At 35.0% G+C, this 14,706-nt stretch overlaps 1 protein-coding gene and 1 pseudogene across 2 annotated transcripts; both read left to right on the top strand.

The window, feature by feature from the left end:
• The first annotated feature begins 4,898 nt into the window (after positions 1 to 4,898).
• LOC11441658 (TMV resistance protein N) lies at positions 4,899 to 13,797 on the top strand. 2 transcript variants are annotated; one of them, XM_024776583.2, is made up of 6 exons: positions 4,900 to 5,781; positions 6,360 to 7,467; positions 7,685 to 7,957; positions 8,056 to 9,218; positions 10,059 to 11,275; positions 12,381 to 13,797. In XM_024776583.2, the coding sequence occupies exons 1-6, from the start codon at positions 5,288 to 5,290 to the stop codon at positions 12,401 to 12,403; spliced, it is 4,278 nt and encodes a 1,425-aa protein (XP_024632351.1). In that variant the 5' UTR covers positions 4,900 to 5,287; the 3' UTR covers positions 12,404 to 13,797. The 2 variants fall into 2 exon arrangements, with proteins under 2 accessions (XP_003595270.2, XP_024632351.1); XM_003595222.4 differs by having other exon boundaries at positions 4,899 to 5,781; positions 10,059 to 13,797.
• On the top strand, positions 12,580 to 13,816 carry LOC25486428 (heat shock cognate 70 kDa protein 2-like; annotated as a pseudogene).
• The last annotated feature ends 890 nt before the right edge of the window (positions 13,817 to 14,706 follow it).

Genomic DNA, 14,706 nt, shown 5'->3' on the forward strand with positions numbered 1-14,706 from the left:
TGTAATGTACATTATAACCTTCTCGTGTTGCAAATAGATGGAGATTCACCTTCTTCGATGATGGTGTCTTTATGCCTTAATTTCAGTGCTAACGGGCGTCTATCATGCAGAACTTAGTGTACAGGGTTTGATATCTATTATGTACCTTGAGGAAAGGTTCACTTGTTGTGATATATATTGTGAAGCCATGTTGAATGTTTGTAAATTAGAAGATGCCCAGGTTGGCAAATTAGAAGAAAAATGTGTCATCACTTGTGGCAACTTCAGACCCTTTTTCCTCAATTCTCTTGTTTTTTTTAACCACTTTTGTTATGCCTTGTCTTCAAGTTCCAACATAACAGCAAACAACTTTTTACTGCCATGAATTTATATGAAGTTCAAGTTGTTGTGAGTTGTGACATTTGTAATGTTGACATAATGAAACATATGGTATCAAATATCAATGAAATCTTTGTTATGATTCTGATATGTCATTCATTAGATACATAGAAATTATTTTTACCAGAGGTAAACCTACTCATTGTTCATGTGCTTACGAAAATATTTGGTATTAAGTAGCTTTGATGCAATCAAAACAAATAAATTGGAGGCATAAATTTATAAGAACTAGATACTTGTAATGTTGCTCATTGGTATTAACTAGATACTAACCCGAGTGCTGCTAACTATGAAGGCACAAATTTCAAAATTACTTGGATATTCTCATGTGTGTTTTCATATTCCAGGTTTACTTGGATGAACAAATTTGATTAGGTGTCAATGAACAAAATTGGGAGGTTGTTTTAATTGATCATTATAAAAAGATAAATTATAAAGCAGATTTCATTCACCTCCTCTAAAGTTTTATTAAATGAAACCTAATCCGGTTGAACCTAAGAGGATGGTTGAGCTACTTGGATCCGTCGTCTGTTGGGGTTGATCCACCGGTTTGTTCGCCGTCTGTCTGGTTCAGTTGAGTTGTGGAGATGTGATGGTTTTGGTGAGGTTGATCGTCAGCCTCCAGTGAGAGGAAAAGGGTTGTGTACAAACATACACTCCGGCGCCCAAGTCAGTTAGGAGTTTAAGAGGAAAGATCACAAGTTTAGGGTAAGAAGTGTCATACCTGTCCCAAGGCTAAAGCGTAGGTATAAAGAGGGGCTAAGTAGGGTTTGACTGGAAAACCTTATCTTGACAATCGTACTTGTTGGTATAGACATGGGTAATCCTTGGCCCTGGATAGCTGTTTGGCCTCTGTGGTTGTGGTTAACCCCTTGACCTCATGTGTAACCCTCGGCCCGCACCGTAATCTGGTGGTTTTTAGGGCGTGTCCATCATATGGTGTCGCCTGCTTAATGGACTCGAGTCAGACCCGAGTAGAGCCGGATTGAGCTTTAGGCTAGTCCGGAACAAAACCCACTCCCCCTTTAGTTTGAAAAAACATTCACATCCCTTATTTGCTCCATGATTAATGCACTTTTCCCCTTTTAACATTAAAAGTAATAGCCAATTTAATATTTATATATGAAACTCTATCAAACTCGTGCATTGTACGGGTTAGAGTCTAGTTAAATTGAATTGGTAGTCAGTTTTCGATAAACAAGAAATCATACATTGTGTGATTTAGATCAATGAGAAGACAAATGGTTCCATCGTTGTTCTTTTAAACTTTGTTCTAAAGATGATGGAGCATAAAAAATGTGGGTGCACCATAAAGGAAAACTCATGTAAGGGAAATCATTGGATTAATCGAAACAGACAATTAAGATTTGATGTAAAACTAAAGTTAATATATGGTGTCAACAAATTCTATTAAGTTTTCGTATATACACACTTAAAATATGCATAAAATATGCAAGGTTCGAGGTTCGAACCCCGTACACCACCAAAAAAAATATACACACTTAAAAAGTCGTGATTAATTATATTTTGTACTCCTTTCGTCTCACAATAATAGTCTCTTTACCATTTTTTTCTTTTTCTCAAAATAATTGTCACTTTAGAATATCAATGCAGCATTTATTATTATTTTTTCCACTATTATACCCTTATTTATTGAATTTCATCCAACTTAACTACTCTACTAACTATAATTAATAAGAATATTTTTGTAAATGATATCAATTTTACCATTGAAATCAATACAATTAATCATTTCCTTAATAATCGTGCACAAACCTTAAACGATTATAATTTTGAGACGGATGGAGTAAAAGAAAATTTGAGGAATGGAGTAAATGAGTAATGAATTTTGATATCTTATTATATTCATTAATCATCTTCTAAAAATACTCTTGATATCTTATTATATTCATTAATCATCTTCTAAAAATACTCCCTTAATTGTTATTTAATTGTATTTGAAAGTTCAATGAAACATCGATTATTGATTAGTTAACATTTTCTATGTTTGCTAAAAATAAATCGACAATGTCACTTAATGAAAAATAGATATTAAAAAGAAAAGTACTCTCTCCGTTTCAAAATGAGTGTCGTTTTAGATGTTTACACACATATTAAGAAATGCAGTGATTAAGAGAATGAGAATGGTTATTTTACCAAATTATCTTTATTAACTATTGGTTAGTTTTAAAAGTAATACTTTGGAAGTAGTGTGCAGAGTATTAATTGGAGGGTACAATTGAAAAGAAAAAGTTATTATCACATTGGAAACTGAAAGTGACACTCATTTTGAAACAATTTTTTTGGCTAAAGCGACACTCATTTTGAAACGAAGGGAGTAGTGTTAACTTGTGCTTTAAGGCACATGTTAAGAAATCCAAAAAAGAAATATTCCCTTAAACTTTGTGCATTCAATTCATTAAAAATTAAGTTTAATATACGCATTCCAATACATTATTTCTATATGTGGCTTCTAAACTTGTACCTTAAGGGCACAAGTTAACATTTCCCTAAAAAAAATTAGATTAATACCTCAAATTCGTCCTTGAATTTTCAAAAATCGGCCAAATTCATCCCTGAATTTTGGAAAATATCTATTTAGTCCCTGAATTTTACAAACGTCAATCAAAATGGTCACTCCGTCCAAAAGCTCCGTTAGTGGTGATGATGTGTCATCTTGCATGTTGTGTTGTCCTGTACACGTGTCAACAAGGCAGCCATGTGTACAAGGACTAAATTGATGGAAATGGTAAAAATTCGAGATTTAACTTTTCAGTGTAATTTTTCCTGTCTTTTCAATTATACCCCTCTATTACCTATGTTGTCCTGGATCGATTTGAGACTTACTGTCATATTTTGAGGATTAATTTGATGGATTTTGTTATAATTTAAGGGCTCATATGATTGATTTTATTTGCAGAGAATGAGTACAAGGAGATATGGCATCAGAGGACTAGTGATTTCAAATAACATGCATAAACAAACACCACTGAGGGATCCTGCTCCACAAAATCCAACTGCTCCTGGAGTTGTTAGAGTTCCAAATCCAAATTACAGGACATCTGCTTCTACTCAATCCCAATACATGGAGTTTATCCCAACTCCAGGATTTCCAAAGCATTGATGCATGTTTAAATTATGTTTTTGCACTAGTTTAATTAATGTTTTTTGGACTTGTTTAGTTTATGCTTTTTTGGATATGTAATCACTTAAGAACATCAAATCATTTGATGACTTGATGGCTATGTAATGTTATTTTTTTGGCTATGTAATCACTTATGAACATCAAATATATGACTTATGATGGTATGCAAATATCTGTCTTTTTATAATCAAAGTGTCTGTCTTCTACTTTTTACTTTGTTCAACAAATGTATCCACCAAGGATCATAGTGATGTATGTTGTGAAAATTCAAGGACCTATTTGATGGTATTTTCACCAATTTTAGGATCGATATGATGGATATGTATATAATTCAAGGACCAGTTTGATTGAAATTTTTTGACAGAAAGGTTTGATTCATTCGTTGACAACCTCTTTTCATAACAACATTACATGGACTTGGCATAATACAATAGCATTTTAAACAATTCAATCAAACAAAATACTCATATCAATATCTTAATCAACTTAAGCTCACTTCCTACACAATCAACTTTATCCATCAACCTTGCCCTCCAAACCTCTTCTCTCCCCCTATCATTTGGCTTCTCCATCAACCTTGCATTTCTTCCATGACCAACACCATTGTTTTTAAAATAACCTAGTTCTTCAGCTTCATCAACCTACACAAAAAATCTACAATTTTCACAAATATATTATACAATCAAAAGACAAAATCAGTACTATTTAAACAAATCATTCACACATCACATAACCATTGTTGACAGTGTTGGCTTTTCTGACAACACAAATTCTAGGACACCAACATTGAAGCTCTCTCACCTCATCATTGTACATAGAGCTTGAAGATGAAGATCGACTGTTGTAGTTGTTTTTGCCCATACGTCCACCACCCATCATTTATGAACACCGAATCTTGAACAATGACCACTAATTTTTGAATTTCAAATTGAATCAAAAAAATTAGGGTTAGGGTTTTAAGTTTTTTGAATTGGGGAAGAACCCATCATTTATGGAAGAAATTTTGGGGATTTTGAACTCTAGGTGACAAATTATAACATTAGGGTTCCAAATTTATATATTTGGGGAAGAAAGAGTTGTTAATGAGGAATAGGAGAAAGAGGCGTTGACAATTTTCTGAAAATCCATCAATTTGGTCCTTGACAATTTTCAGTAAACTAATTAATTTGGTCCCTGCTTGCGTGACATCTAACGTGGTAAGTCTTTTAAGAGATTAACGTTACACGTCACCTCCGTTAATATATCAACTTAACGGAGAGACTGATTTGATTGACATTTTGTAAATTCAAGGACAAAATAGCTATTTCGGAAAAGATGATGACTCTAATGGTGGCATATACTACTATAACCCCACAAACATATGTGACACGTGGCCTTGTAGACCCCACAAACATACACTCAGGAAGTTCCCCTTCACCGGCCTCACCCCTCAAAAATCCCCACCCCCACCATCGCCTTCTTCGGTCACACACCACCGTAACCCATCGTCCACCTCGCCATCGCGGTACCGGATCTACTCAAATCCGTCTCTCCTACCACGACCCTGCCGTCTTTCCATCCTAACGTTTGACATCCAGATCCAGCTTTTTTTTTTTTTTTTTTAGAGAAATAAATGCCACCTAGATGTGTTGCTTCTCACTGTTGTTACTACTGTCACTGCCCACAGAGAAGACTAAGCTGCTAAATACCAAGTCGCCTCGCTCCCTTTTGCTGCACCTTCCTTCAACCTTCTCAGTTTTTTCTACCACCTAACATATTCAGTTCATGCATCATATCATGACACAACCTTCTTTGTCTGGCTCTTCTATCTTCACCTATGATGTTTTCATCAGTTTTAGAGGCATAGATACCCGCAACAATTTCACGCGCGACCTTTACGATATTCTTGATCAAAACGGTATTCACACTTTCTTTGATGAACAAGAAATTCAAAAAGGAGAAGAGATCACACCATCACTTCTTCAAGCTATTCAACAATCTAGAATTTTCATTGTTGTTTTCTCTAACAACTATGCTTCCTCTACTTTTTGCTTGAATGAACTTGTCATGATCCTTGACTGTTCCAACACACATAGACGCTTGCTTTTGCCGGTTTTTTATGACGTCGATCCATCACAAGTTCGCCACCAAAGCGGTGCTTATGGTGAAGCTTTGAAAAAACATGAAGAGAGGTTTAGTGATGATAAGGATAAGGTGCAAAAATGGAGGGATTCTTTATGTCAAGCTGCTAATGTTTCTGGCTGGCATTTCCAACATGGGTAGATTATTTTATAATCTCATACCATACTTTTATGCATTTATTTTAATTACCATGCTTTTGTTTGTCTAATAGTTTCTGTGTATATGATTTTACGATGAAAAGAAATCTCAGATACAATTCTAGATGAAGGGAACATAGCAAGTAAATAGGCATATGATTATTTGAGCTTTATGTGCACAAATTAGCCATATAATATGTCAAGTTCTTCACAAGTTCACTTGTACTTCACCAATTGATTTCTGAGTAATGGTTGGTAAGGGACTAATTTGACTGATATTTGAGACTTTTTAAGAACCAAATTGATATATTTTATTTCTTTGGAACCAAATATGTCTCTTTGTTTTTTCTCAATGACCAGTTTAGACCTTTACTTAATAAAAGATGAATTTGTGAAACCAAAAAAACAGATTTCTGATAAGTTGACACATTATGTGACTAACCAAAGTAACAAAACTTGCATTGCAACTTCTAAAGACCTAATTGTATTTTACCTATAATTAATTTCGACTAAGATGAAGCACTAAGAATCGATTCAGTGCTGCTGTTTCAAATCATGCATACTTCTGTGATGTGTAGGTCACAATCAGAATACCAATTTATTGGTAATATCGTCGAGGAAGTCACTAAGAAGATCAATCGCACTCCTTTACATGTTGCTGATAACCCAGTTGCGCTAGAGTCTCCAGTGTTGGAAGTGGCATCTCTTCTACGGATCGGATCTGATGAGGGAGCCAACATGGTTGGCATTTATGGAACCGGTGGTGTAGGAAAATCAACATTGGCTCGTGCTGTGTATAATAACCAAATTTCTGATCAATTTGATGGTGTGTGTTTTCTTGATGATATAAGAGAAAATGCAATTAACCATGGTCTTGTGCAACTCCAAGAAACACTGCTTTCTGAAATACTTTGTGAGAAGGATATTAGAGTGGGTAATGTTAGCAGAGGAATTTCAATCATAAAAAGAAGGCTCCAAAGAAAAAAGGTACTTTTGGTTCTTGATGATGTTGACAAAGCGAAGCAGATACAAGTACTTGCAGGTGGACATTATTGGTTTGGCTCCGGCAGCAAGATCATAATCACTACAAGAGACAAACATTTGTTGGCTATTCATGAGATTCTGAATTTATATGAGGTTAAACAGTTAAATCATGAAAAATCTCTTGAATTGTTTAATTGGCATGCCTTTAGAAACAGAAAAATGGATCCATGTTACAATGATATTTCAAACCGTGCAGTTTCTTATGCTCATGGCCTTCCATTAGCTTTGGAGGTGATAGGTTCTCATTTGTTTGGCAAAAGATTAGATGTGTGGAAATCTGCATTAGATAAATATGAAAGAATTCTTCATGAAGATATTCATGAAGTTCTTAAAGTTAGCTATGATGATTTGGATAAAGATGACAAGGGTATTTTTCTTGACATTGCTTGTTTCTACAATTCTTATGAAATGGGCTATGCCAAAGAAATGTTATACGTACATGGTTTTAGTGCTGAAAATGGCATTCAAGTGCTGACCGACAAATCCCTCATAAAAATTGATGGCAATGGTTGTGTTAGAATGCATGACTTAGTTCAAGACATGGGCAGAGAAATCGTGAGGCAGGAATCAACTTTGGAGCCTGGCAAACGCAGTAGATTATGGTCTGATGACGATATAATTCATGTTTTGGAAGAAAATACGGTATGTGCAAACCTCAGAACATCAATGTTGTTCTTCTGATTGATAACTACTAAATTTCTAGATTCTTATTTTTCCATTCTCAATTACAAATGCTTAATGAAACTTATTTTAATAAGAAAATGATATTATTATTTAGAATTTGTAATTTCTTGAAATATGTAGATGATGATATTCCTAAACTTTATATTCTGATGAAATAATGATTTGGAATTGAAAGGGCACTGATACAGTTGAAGTCATAATCATCGACTTGTACAATGACAAAGAAGTGCAATGGAGTGGAACAGCCTTCGAGAATATGAAAAACCTTAAAATTCTTATAATTAGAAGTGCACGCTTTTCTAGAGGTCCTAAAAAATTACCAAATAGTTTAGGAGTTTTAGACTGGAGTGGATATTCATCACAATCTTTGCCAGGTGATTTCAATCCTAAGAAGCTTATGATGCTTAGCCTACATGAAAGTTGCCTTATATCGTTCAAATCACTTAAGGTATGTATTTTTTTAACATGTTTGATTGGTCTTAAACTATAATGCTTGTTTCCAGTAAAAATCGCATAATTTCATTTCATTGCTTTTATGGTTTGTAGGTGTTTGAGTCCTTGAGCTTTCTGGATTTTGAAGGATGCAAGTTATTAACTGAGCTACCTAGCTTATCTGGACTAGTAAATCTGGGGGCACTTTGTCTTGACGATTGCACTAATTTAATCGCAGTTCATAAGTCAGTTGGTTTTCTCAATAAACTCGTGTTATTGAGTACTCAAAGATGCAACCAGCTAGAACTTTTGGTGCCCAACATCAATCTGCCATCTCTAGAGACTCTAGATATGAGGGGTTGTTTGCGTCTCAAGAGCTTCCCTGAAGTATTGGGAGTAATGGAGAATATAAGATATGTTTATTTAGACCAAACTTCCATAGATAAGTTGCCATTTTCAATTAGAAATCTTGTTGGCCTCCGACAATTGTTCTTGAGGGAATGCGCGAGCCTAACTCAGCTACCGGATAGTATTCATATATTGCCTAAACTTGAGATAATAACGGCTTATGGTTGTATAGGATTTCGATTGTTTGAGGATAAAGAAAAAGTGGGTTCAAAAGTGTTTCCAAAAGCCATGCTTGTTTATAAAGAAGGAAGTCCGGTATTGCTTGATATGTCCTCTCTTAACATATGCCCCGATAATGCCATAGAAGTATTTTGTTCTTCATTTATTCGTATGAATGCTGATTTCATCAGCATAGGGATTCTTGAAGGTAGAGGAAATTGGTATCAACATGAAAGCAACGAATCATCCTTACATTTTTGGTTTCAAAATAAATTCCCCAAGATTGCTCTTTGTTGTGCTGTAAAACCTCCTGTGTGTAAAGGCAATATGTTGTTGGATTTCAATTTCAGTGTGCTCATCAATGGCACTAAGCAATTCACTTCTTCATGCAACTACATGTTTTCTGCTGAAAAAATAACTGAACAAGTTCTTATGTGTGATTTACAGTGCAAAGTGGAAAGATTGTATTTAGAGCATGAATGGAATCAAGTAGATATTTTATATGAGTTTAAATACCTTATGCCATGTGGCTCTAAAAGGATAATGGCTACCCATGATAGGACCACAACAAGAAATCCAAGTTGGTCCTTCATTTATGCCTTTGAAGATAACAAAGTGGGTGTCAAATTTCTGTCGGAGTTTGAGGAACGGGAAGAGCAGTACAGAAGAAATGAAGCATATTCTTGGTTTGATTCATTTTTTTTCGCAAGGTTTGTTTGAGAATTTAGAAATGGTTAATTAAGTAAATGATCCTGTAAATATTAAGAATTTTGTTTAGTCTATAAAAATAAATTCGCATTTTTTCGTCTCTGTAAAATTTTCCGTCAGCATTTTAAGTATGTTAAAAGAAAATATTACAGAGGTTAAAAAGTGCAATTTTGGTTGTAGGAACTAAAAATGAATTTATGAATATTTATAAAGACATTTACTTGATTAATCCATTGAAAAATAACTGGATTTTGACTTGCTTTAATTAATTTATTTATTTTTTGAAAAAATTTGTATAAGTATTGAAATCTACAGGAGCGCGCGCATGTGTATATATATATATATATATATATATATATATATATCAACGCGGAGGAATTATCATAGAAATTGCACCAATATAAAATTTTATACTTTTTTAGGGATAAAATTTTATACTAGTACTTAACAAATACTTTCTCCGTTTCAAAATGAGTGTCGCTTTAACAAAAATAATTTGTTTTAAAATGAATGTCACTTTCAATTTTCAATGCAATAATAACTTTTTCTTTCCGATTGTATAATCCAATTAATATAATGTATAACAATCAAAACATTAATTTTACTTTACTTAAAACATATCTATAGTTAATAAAGATAATTTGGTAAAATAACAAAAAATAGTCTAAACATTGCACTTTTTAATGTGTAAAAACTTTAAACGTCGTTCATTTGAAAATGGATTAAGGATCGTAATATGCTTGTAGTTTTTTTTTTCATAAAGGTAGAATATAATATGTAAGTAGTTTGTTTATATAATATAATTAATATTAAGTAACATATTATACTTATCTTCCTTTCAGATCTTTATCTCCTTTAGTAAAAAAAAAGAGACCTGTCTTTCCTTTTTTCCCGGTCCAAAGGTTAGAGGTACCAGTGATTGGGATCGATCTCGGAACCACATACTCATGCGTAGGTGTATGGCAACATGACCGTGTTCACATCATCGCCAACGACCAAGGCAACAGAACCACATCGTCTTACGTCGCCTTTACTGACTCCGAGTGTCTCATCGGTGATGCCGCTAAGAATCAAGTCTCCTCGAACCCTATCAACACCGTCTTCGATGCTAAGAGGTTGATTGGTCGTAGATTCAGCGATATCTCCGTTCAGAGTGATATGAAGTTGTGGCCTTTTAAGATTATTTCTGGCCCGGATGATAAGCCAATGATTGGTGTTAACTACAATGGTGAAGATAAGCAATTTACTGCAGAAGAGATCTCTTCCATGTTACTCTGGAAGATTCGTCAGATTGCTGAGGCCTACTTTGGCTCTCCCATTAGGAATGCTGTTGTTACTGTCCCTGTTTACTTTAATAATTCTCAGAGACAAGCTACTAAGGATGCTGCTGTTATTGCTGAACTTAATGTCATGGGAATTATCGATGAGCCCACTGCTTCAGCCATTGCTTATGTTCTTGAAACAACCAGTGTTGGAGAGAAAAATGTCTTGATCTTTGACCTTGGCGGTGGTACTTTTGATGTCTCTTTGCTAACTATTATTAAAAATTATCATGGCTTGTTCTGTGAGGTTAAAGCAATATCCGGAGACCCCCATCTTGGAGGTGAGGATTTTAATAACAGAATGGTGAACTACTTTGTTCAAGAGTTCAAGAGAAAGAACAGGAAGGACATCAGTGGCGACCAAAGAGCTCTTATGAGGTTGAGGACTGCTTGTGAGAAGGCCAAGAGAACTCTATCATTTACTCTCCAAACCACCATTGAAATTGTTTGTTTATTCAAGGGAATGGATTTCTTCACCATCATTACTCGTGCCAGATTTGAAGAGCTCAACATGGATCTCTTTATGAAATGTATGGAGACTGTCGAGAAACTTTTGAGATTTGCTAGGATGGACAAAACAAGTGTCCATGATGTTGTCCTTGTAGGAGGTTCTACCAGAATTCCAAAGGTTCAACAACTATTGCAGGATTTCTTTAACAGAAAGAAGCTATGCGATAGCATTAATCCCGACGAGGTTGTTGCATATGGTGCTGCATTTTACGCTGCAATCTTGAGTGGTGAGTACAAAAGAAATGTCCATGATGTTGTCCTTGTAGGAGGTTCTTCTTTTGTTAAGATTATTTTGGTTATTGAGATCTGTTTGTTTCACTTTGAGATCTGTTTCTTTCCATTTGCATGTTGTTGATGGCTTCTTAATTCTTTCTCTTTTCCCTCTTTTTTTTTTTCTTTTCCTTTTTGTGAAATGAGTATTGTTTCATCCACATTGGTTGATATTGTTTAAGATCTGTTTGTTTACTTTGCATGTTGTTGATGGCTTCTTAATTCTTTCTCCTTTCCCTCTTCTTTTTTTGTGAAATGGGTATTGTTTTTTGTATAATCATGTTATCGATGCGAAATATCAACCCAACTTTACTGATATCTAATCTCTGCCGGTGAACCTGGCTCACCACCTTTCCAACCATGTTTTTCTCATCCACATTGGTCGAACATGAGACCTTGTTTAAGAGATCAGAGTCTAGTTAATGTGAATTTGTTTATTCTAATACATTAGCAAGTGTATATTGTGGAAGCTTTGTATTTTTGTTATACTTTTATGTCTTTTAGGGTGTGATAGGTAGGTGCATGCTTACTGATGTTGATAAATTTGAAATGGTTTTGTTGATAACATTTTGGTTACAACTTGCAATCTACGGTTCATTTATTTTAATGGATTTGAGACAAATGCAACTTTTTTCGATATTTTTTGAAATAAAGTGAAATGTCTTTCTGGATGGACACTTGAACTTTGATTTTTAAGAAAATTTAAGCTGTCCCCTGTTCTCACTTGTGTGGTGCTACAAATTGTTCATGAATCTATTTATATGAAAAGAAAATTTGAGTTTTATTGTATCATATTATAATATTTCAATATCATCATCAATGTCACGAGGGGTAACCTTGGTGCAACTGGTAAAGTTGTTGTCATGTGACTAGAAGGTCACGGGTTCAAGTCCTGGAAACCGCCTCTTGTGTAAACAACAGAGTAAGGCTGTGTACAATACACCAGGTTGCCCTTTTTTATCATCATCAATGTTCACCCATACTTTGCTGCTTAATAATGTATGTTTGCACACAAACACACAAAAGACTTGCAACTTTAATGTATGGTTTTGACACGACCAGCGTTGGAGAGAAGAATGTCTTAATCTTTGACCTTGGTGGTGGGACTTTTGATGCCTCTTTGCTAACTTTTGAAGAGAGTGTCGTTGAGGTTAAAGCTATATCCGGAGACACCCATCTTGGAGGTGAGGATTTTAATAACAGAATGGTGAACCACTTTGTTTAAGAGTTCAAGAGAAAGAAGAAGAAGGACATTAGTGGCAACCCATGAGCTCTTATGTGGTCGAGGACTGCTTGTGAGAAGACCAAGAGAACTTTATCATTTACTGTCCATTTGAGGGAATTGATTTCTGCTCCTCCATTTCTCGTGCCAGATTTGAAGAGCTCAACATGGATCTCTTTAGGAAATGTATGGAGCAAGTTGAGAAATGTTTGAGAGATGCTAAGATGGACAAAAAAAGTGTCCATGATGTTGTCCTTGTAGGAGGTTCTACCAGAATTCCAAAGGTTCAAAAACTATGCAGGATTTCTTTGACGGAAAGGAGCTATGCAATAGCATTAATCCCGATGAGGCTGTTGCATATGGTGCTGCAGTTTGTGCTGCATACTTGAGTGGTGAGTACAATTAGAAGGTTCAGGATCTTCTCCTTTTGGATGTCACCCCTCTATCTCTTGGTTTGGAGACTGTTGGTGGTCTGATGACTGTTATAAGTCTTTCTCAACCTATTCTGACAACCAGTCTGATTTGTTGATCAAAGTCTTTGAAGGAGAGGGAACAAGAATTAAAGATAACAATTTGTTGGGAAAATTTCAACTTTCCGGCATCCCTCCTGCTCCTTGGGGTGTTCCACAGATCATTGTATGCTTTGACATTGATCCTAATGGTATATTGAATGTCTTTGCTGAAGAGTGAAGACAAAAACTACTTGCCAGTTGATCAAAATCACCATCACCAATGACAAGGGAAGACTTTCAAAGGAAGTCATTGAGAAGATAGTTCGAGAGGCGGAGAAGTACAACTCAGAAGTTTAAGAGCATAAGGAGGTTGAGGCCAAGAATGCTATGGAAAACTATACAACACGAGGGACACCATTAAGGATGAAAAGATTGCAGGAAAGCTTGATTCCAAAGACAAGAAAATTGAGGACACCATTGAGGCTACTATCCGGTGGCTAGACGCCAATCAGCTTGCAGAGGCAGATGAGTTTGAGGACAAGATGAAGGAACCAGAAGGTGTCTGCAACCCTATCATTGCCAAGATGTACCAAGGTGGTGCTGGTCTTGGCATGGATGCTGCTCCAGGGAATGATGATGTTCCTTCTGGTGCAGGCGGTGCTGGCTCTAAGATTGAGGAAGAGAACCAAACTTAGTTACTTTCTTCTGATATGTGGTTTATATTTTCATGTATAATTTTGTTTTGATGTATTAATCTCGCTGGATTTAACTTCGACGTTTTGGCTGGTTTGTGATTTTTTTGGTATTCGATTATCTTCGTACTATTAAGTGTTATCTTTTGTTTTAAGTATTTCAAAAAAAAAAAAAAAAAAAAAAAAAAAGATATATGTATTAATCAAAATACATTATATTATGTTTAAAATAACCAAACAAAAAAAAAAATTAATACCAAGACTTAGAGTCCATGCCCGCACATTATATAGACTATATCAATAATTTTATGTAATACTAAAGTTAATTAATTAATCACAAGTCATTGATCTTTATTGTAATATGTACTTGTTTTTTATATTTTAGATGTGTTTTAATAATATGATGCTTAATATTTTATATGTTGATTTAAGAGATTTCAGATCATATTTTAATTATGTTGTGATATTTTTTTTTTTGTTATTTATTACCTTTTTGTTGTTAAAGTGAGGGTAATGGGCGTGGGTACGAGCGCTTAGAGATCCATAGTGTATGGGGAAGAGCATCAAACTTGTTATGAGCTCAGATATGGGGATTTTTATAAACGAGGATATGGGGATGGACACTGTAGTACCCTACCTAAAGGGTACTCATTCTGATCCCCACAAGAATACATAAAACTCTATAGCACCTTTTGAAGGATCTCTTCAAGGCTTAATGTGACTATAGCTACACCAGCTCAACCCATATTTTAAAAAAATAAAAAATTATTGTTTTGGTGTGGGAAAATTTATTGTTTTGCCAACAAGTACCAAGTCAATGCCTCACAAGCTGCCAACATCACACACAATATACAAACAAACACTCAGACTCAGAGAAATCAATTTTCCTCAATTCTCATATCATGAAACATCCGTCATTGTCTGTCTCTTGTAGCTTCACCTATGATTGTACTTGTGATGTTTTCCTTAGTTTCAGAGGCATAGATATCCGCAACAGTTTCACCGGTAACCTCTACAGGTCT

Source organism: Medicago truncatula, chromosome 2 (assembly GCF_003473485.1).
Source record: "Medicago truncatula cultivar Jemalong A17 chromosome 2, MtrunA17r5.0-ANR, whole genome shotgun sequence".
Taxonomy (NCBI): domain Eukaryota; kingdom Viridiplantae; phylum Streptophyta; class Magnoliopsida; order Fabales; family Fabaceae; genus Medicago; species Medicago truncatula.

Excerpts from the sequence above, each read along its gene's own strand:
- LOC11441658 (XM_003595222.4), top strand. The coding sequence starts at position 5,288 with ATGCATCATATCATGACACAACCTTCTTTGTCTGGCTCTTCTATCTTC. Across the intron at positions 5,782-6,359 it reads GGCTGGCATTTCCAACATGG|GTCACAATCAGAATACCAAT; the intron begins GTAGATTATTTT and ends TGTGATGTGTAG. Across the intron at positions 7,468-7,684 it reads ATGTTTTGGAAGAAAATACG|GGCACTGATACAGTTGAAGT; the intron begins GTATGTGCAAAC and ends TGGAATTGAAAG.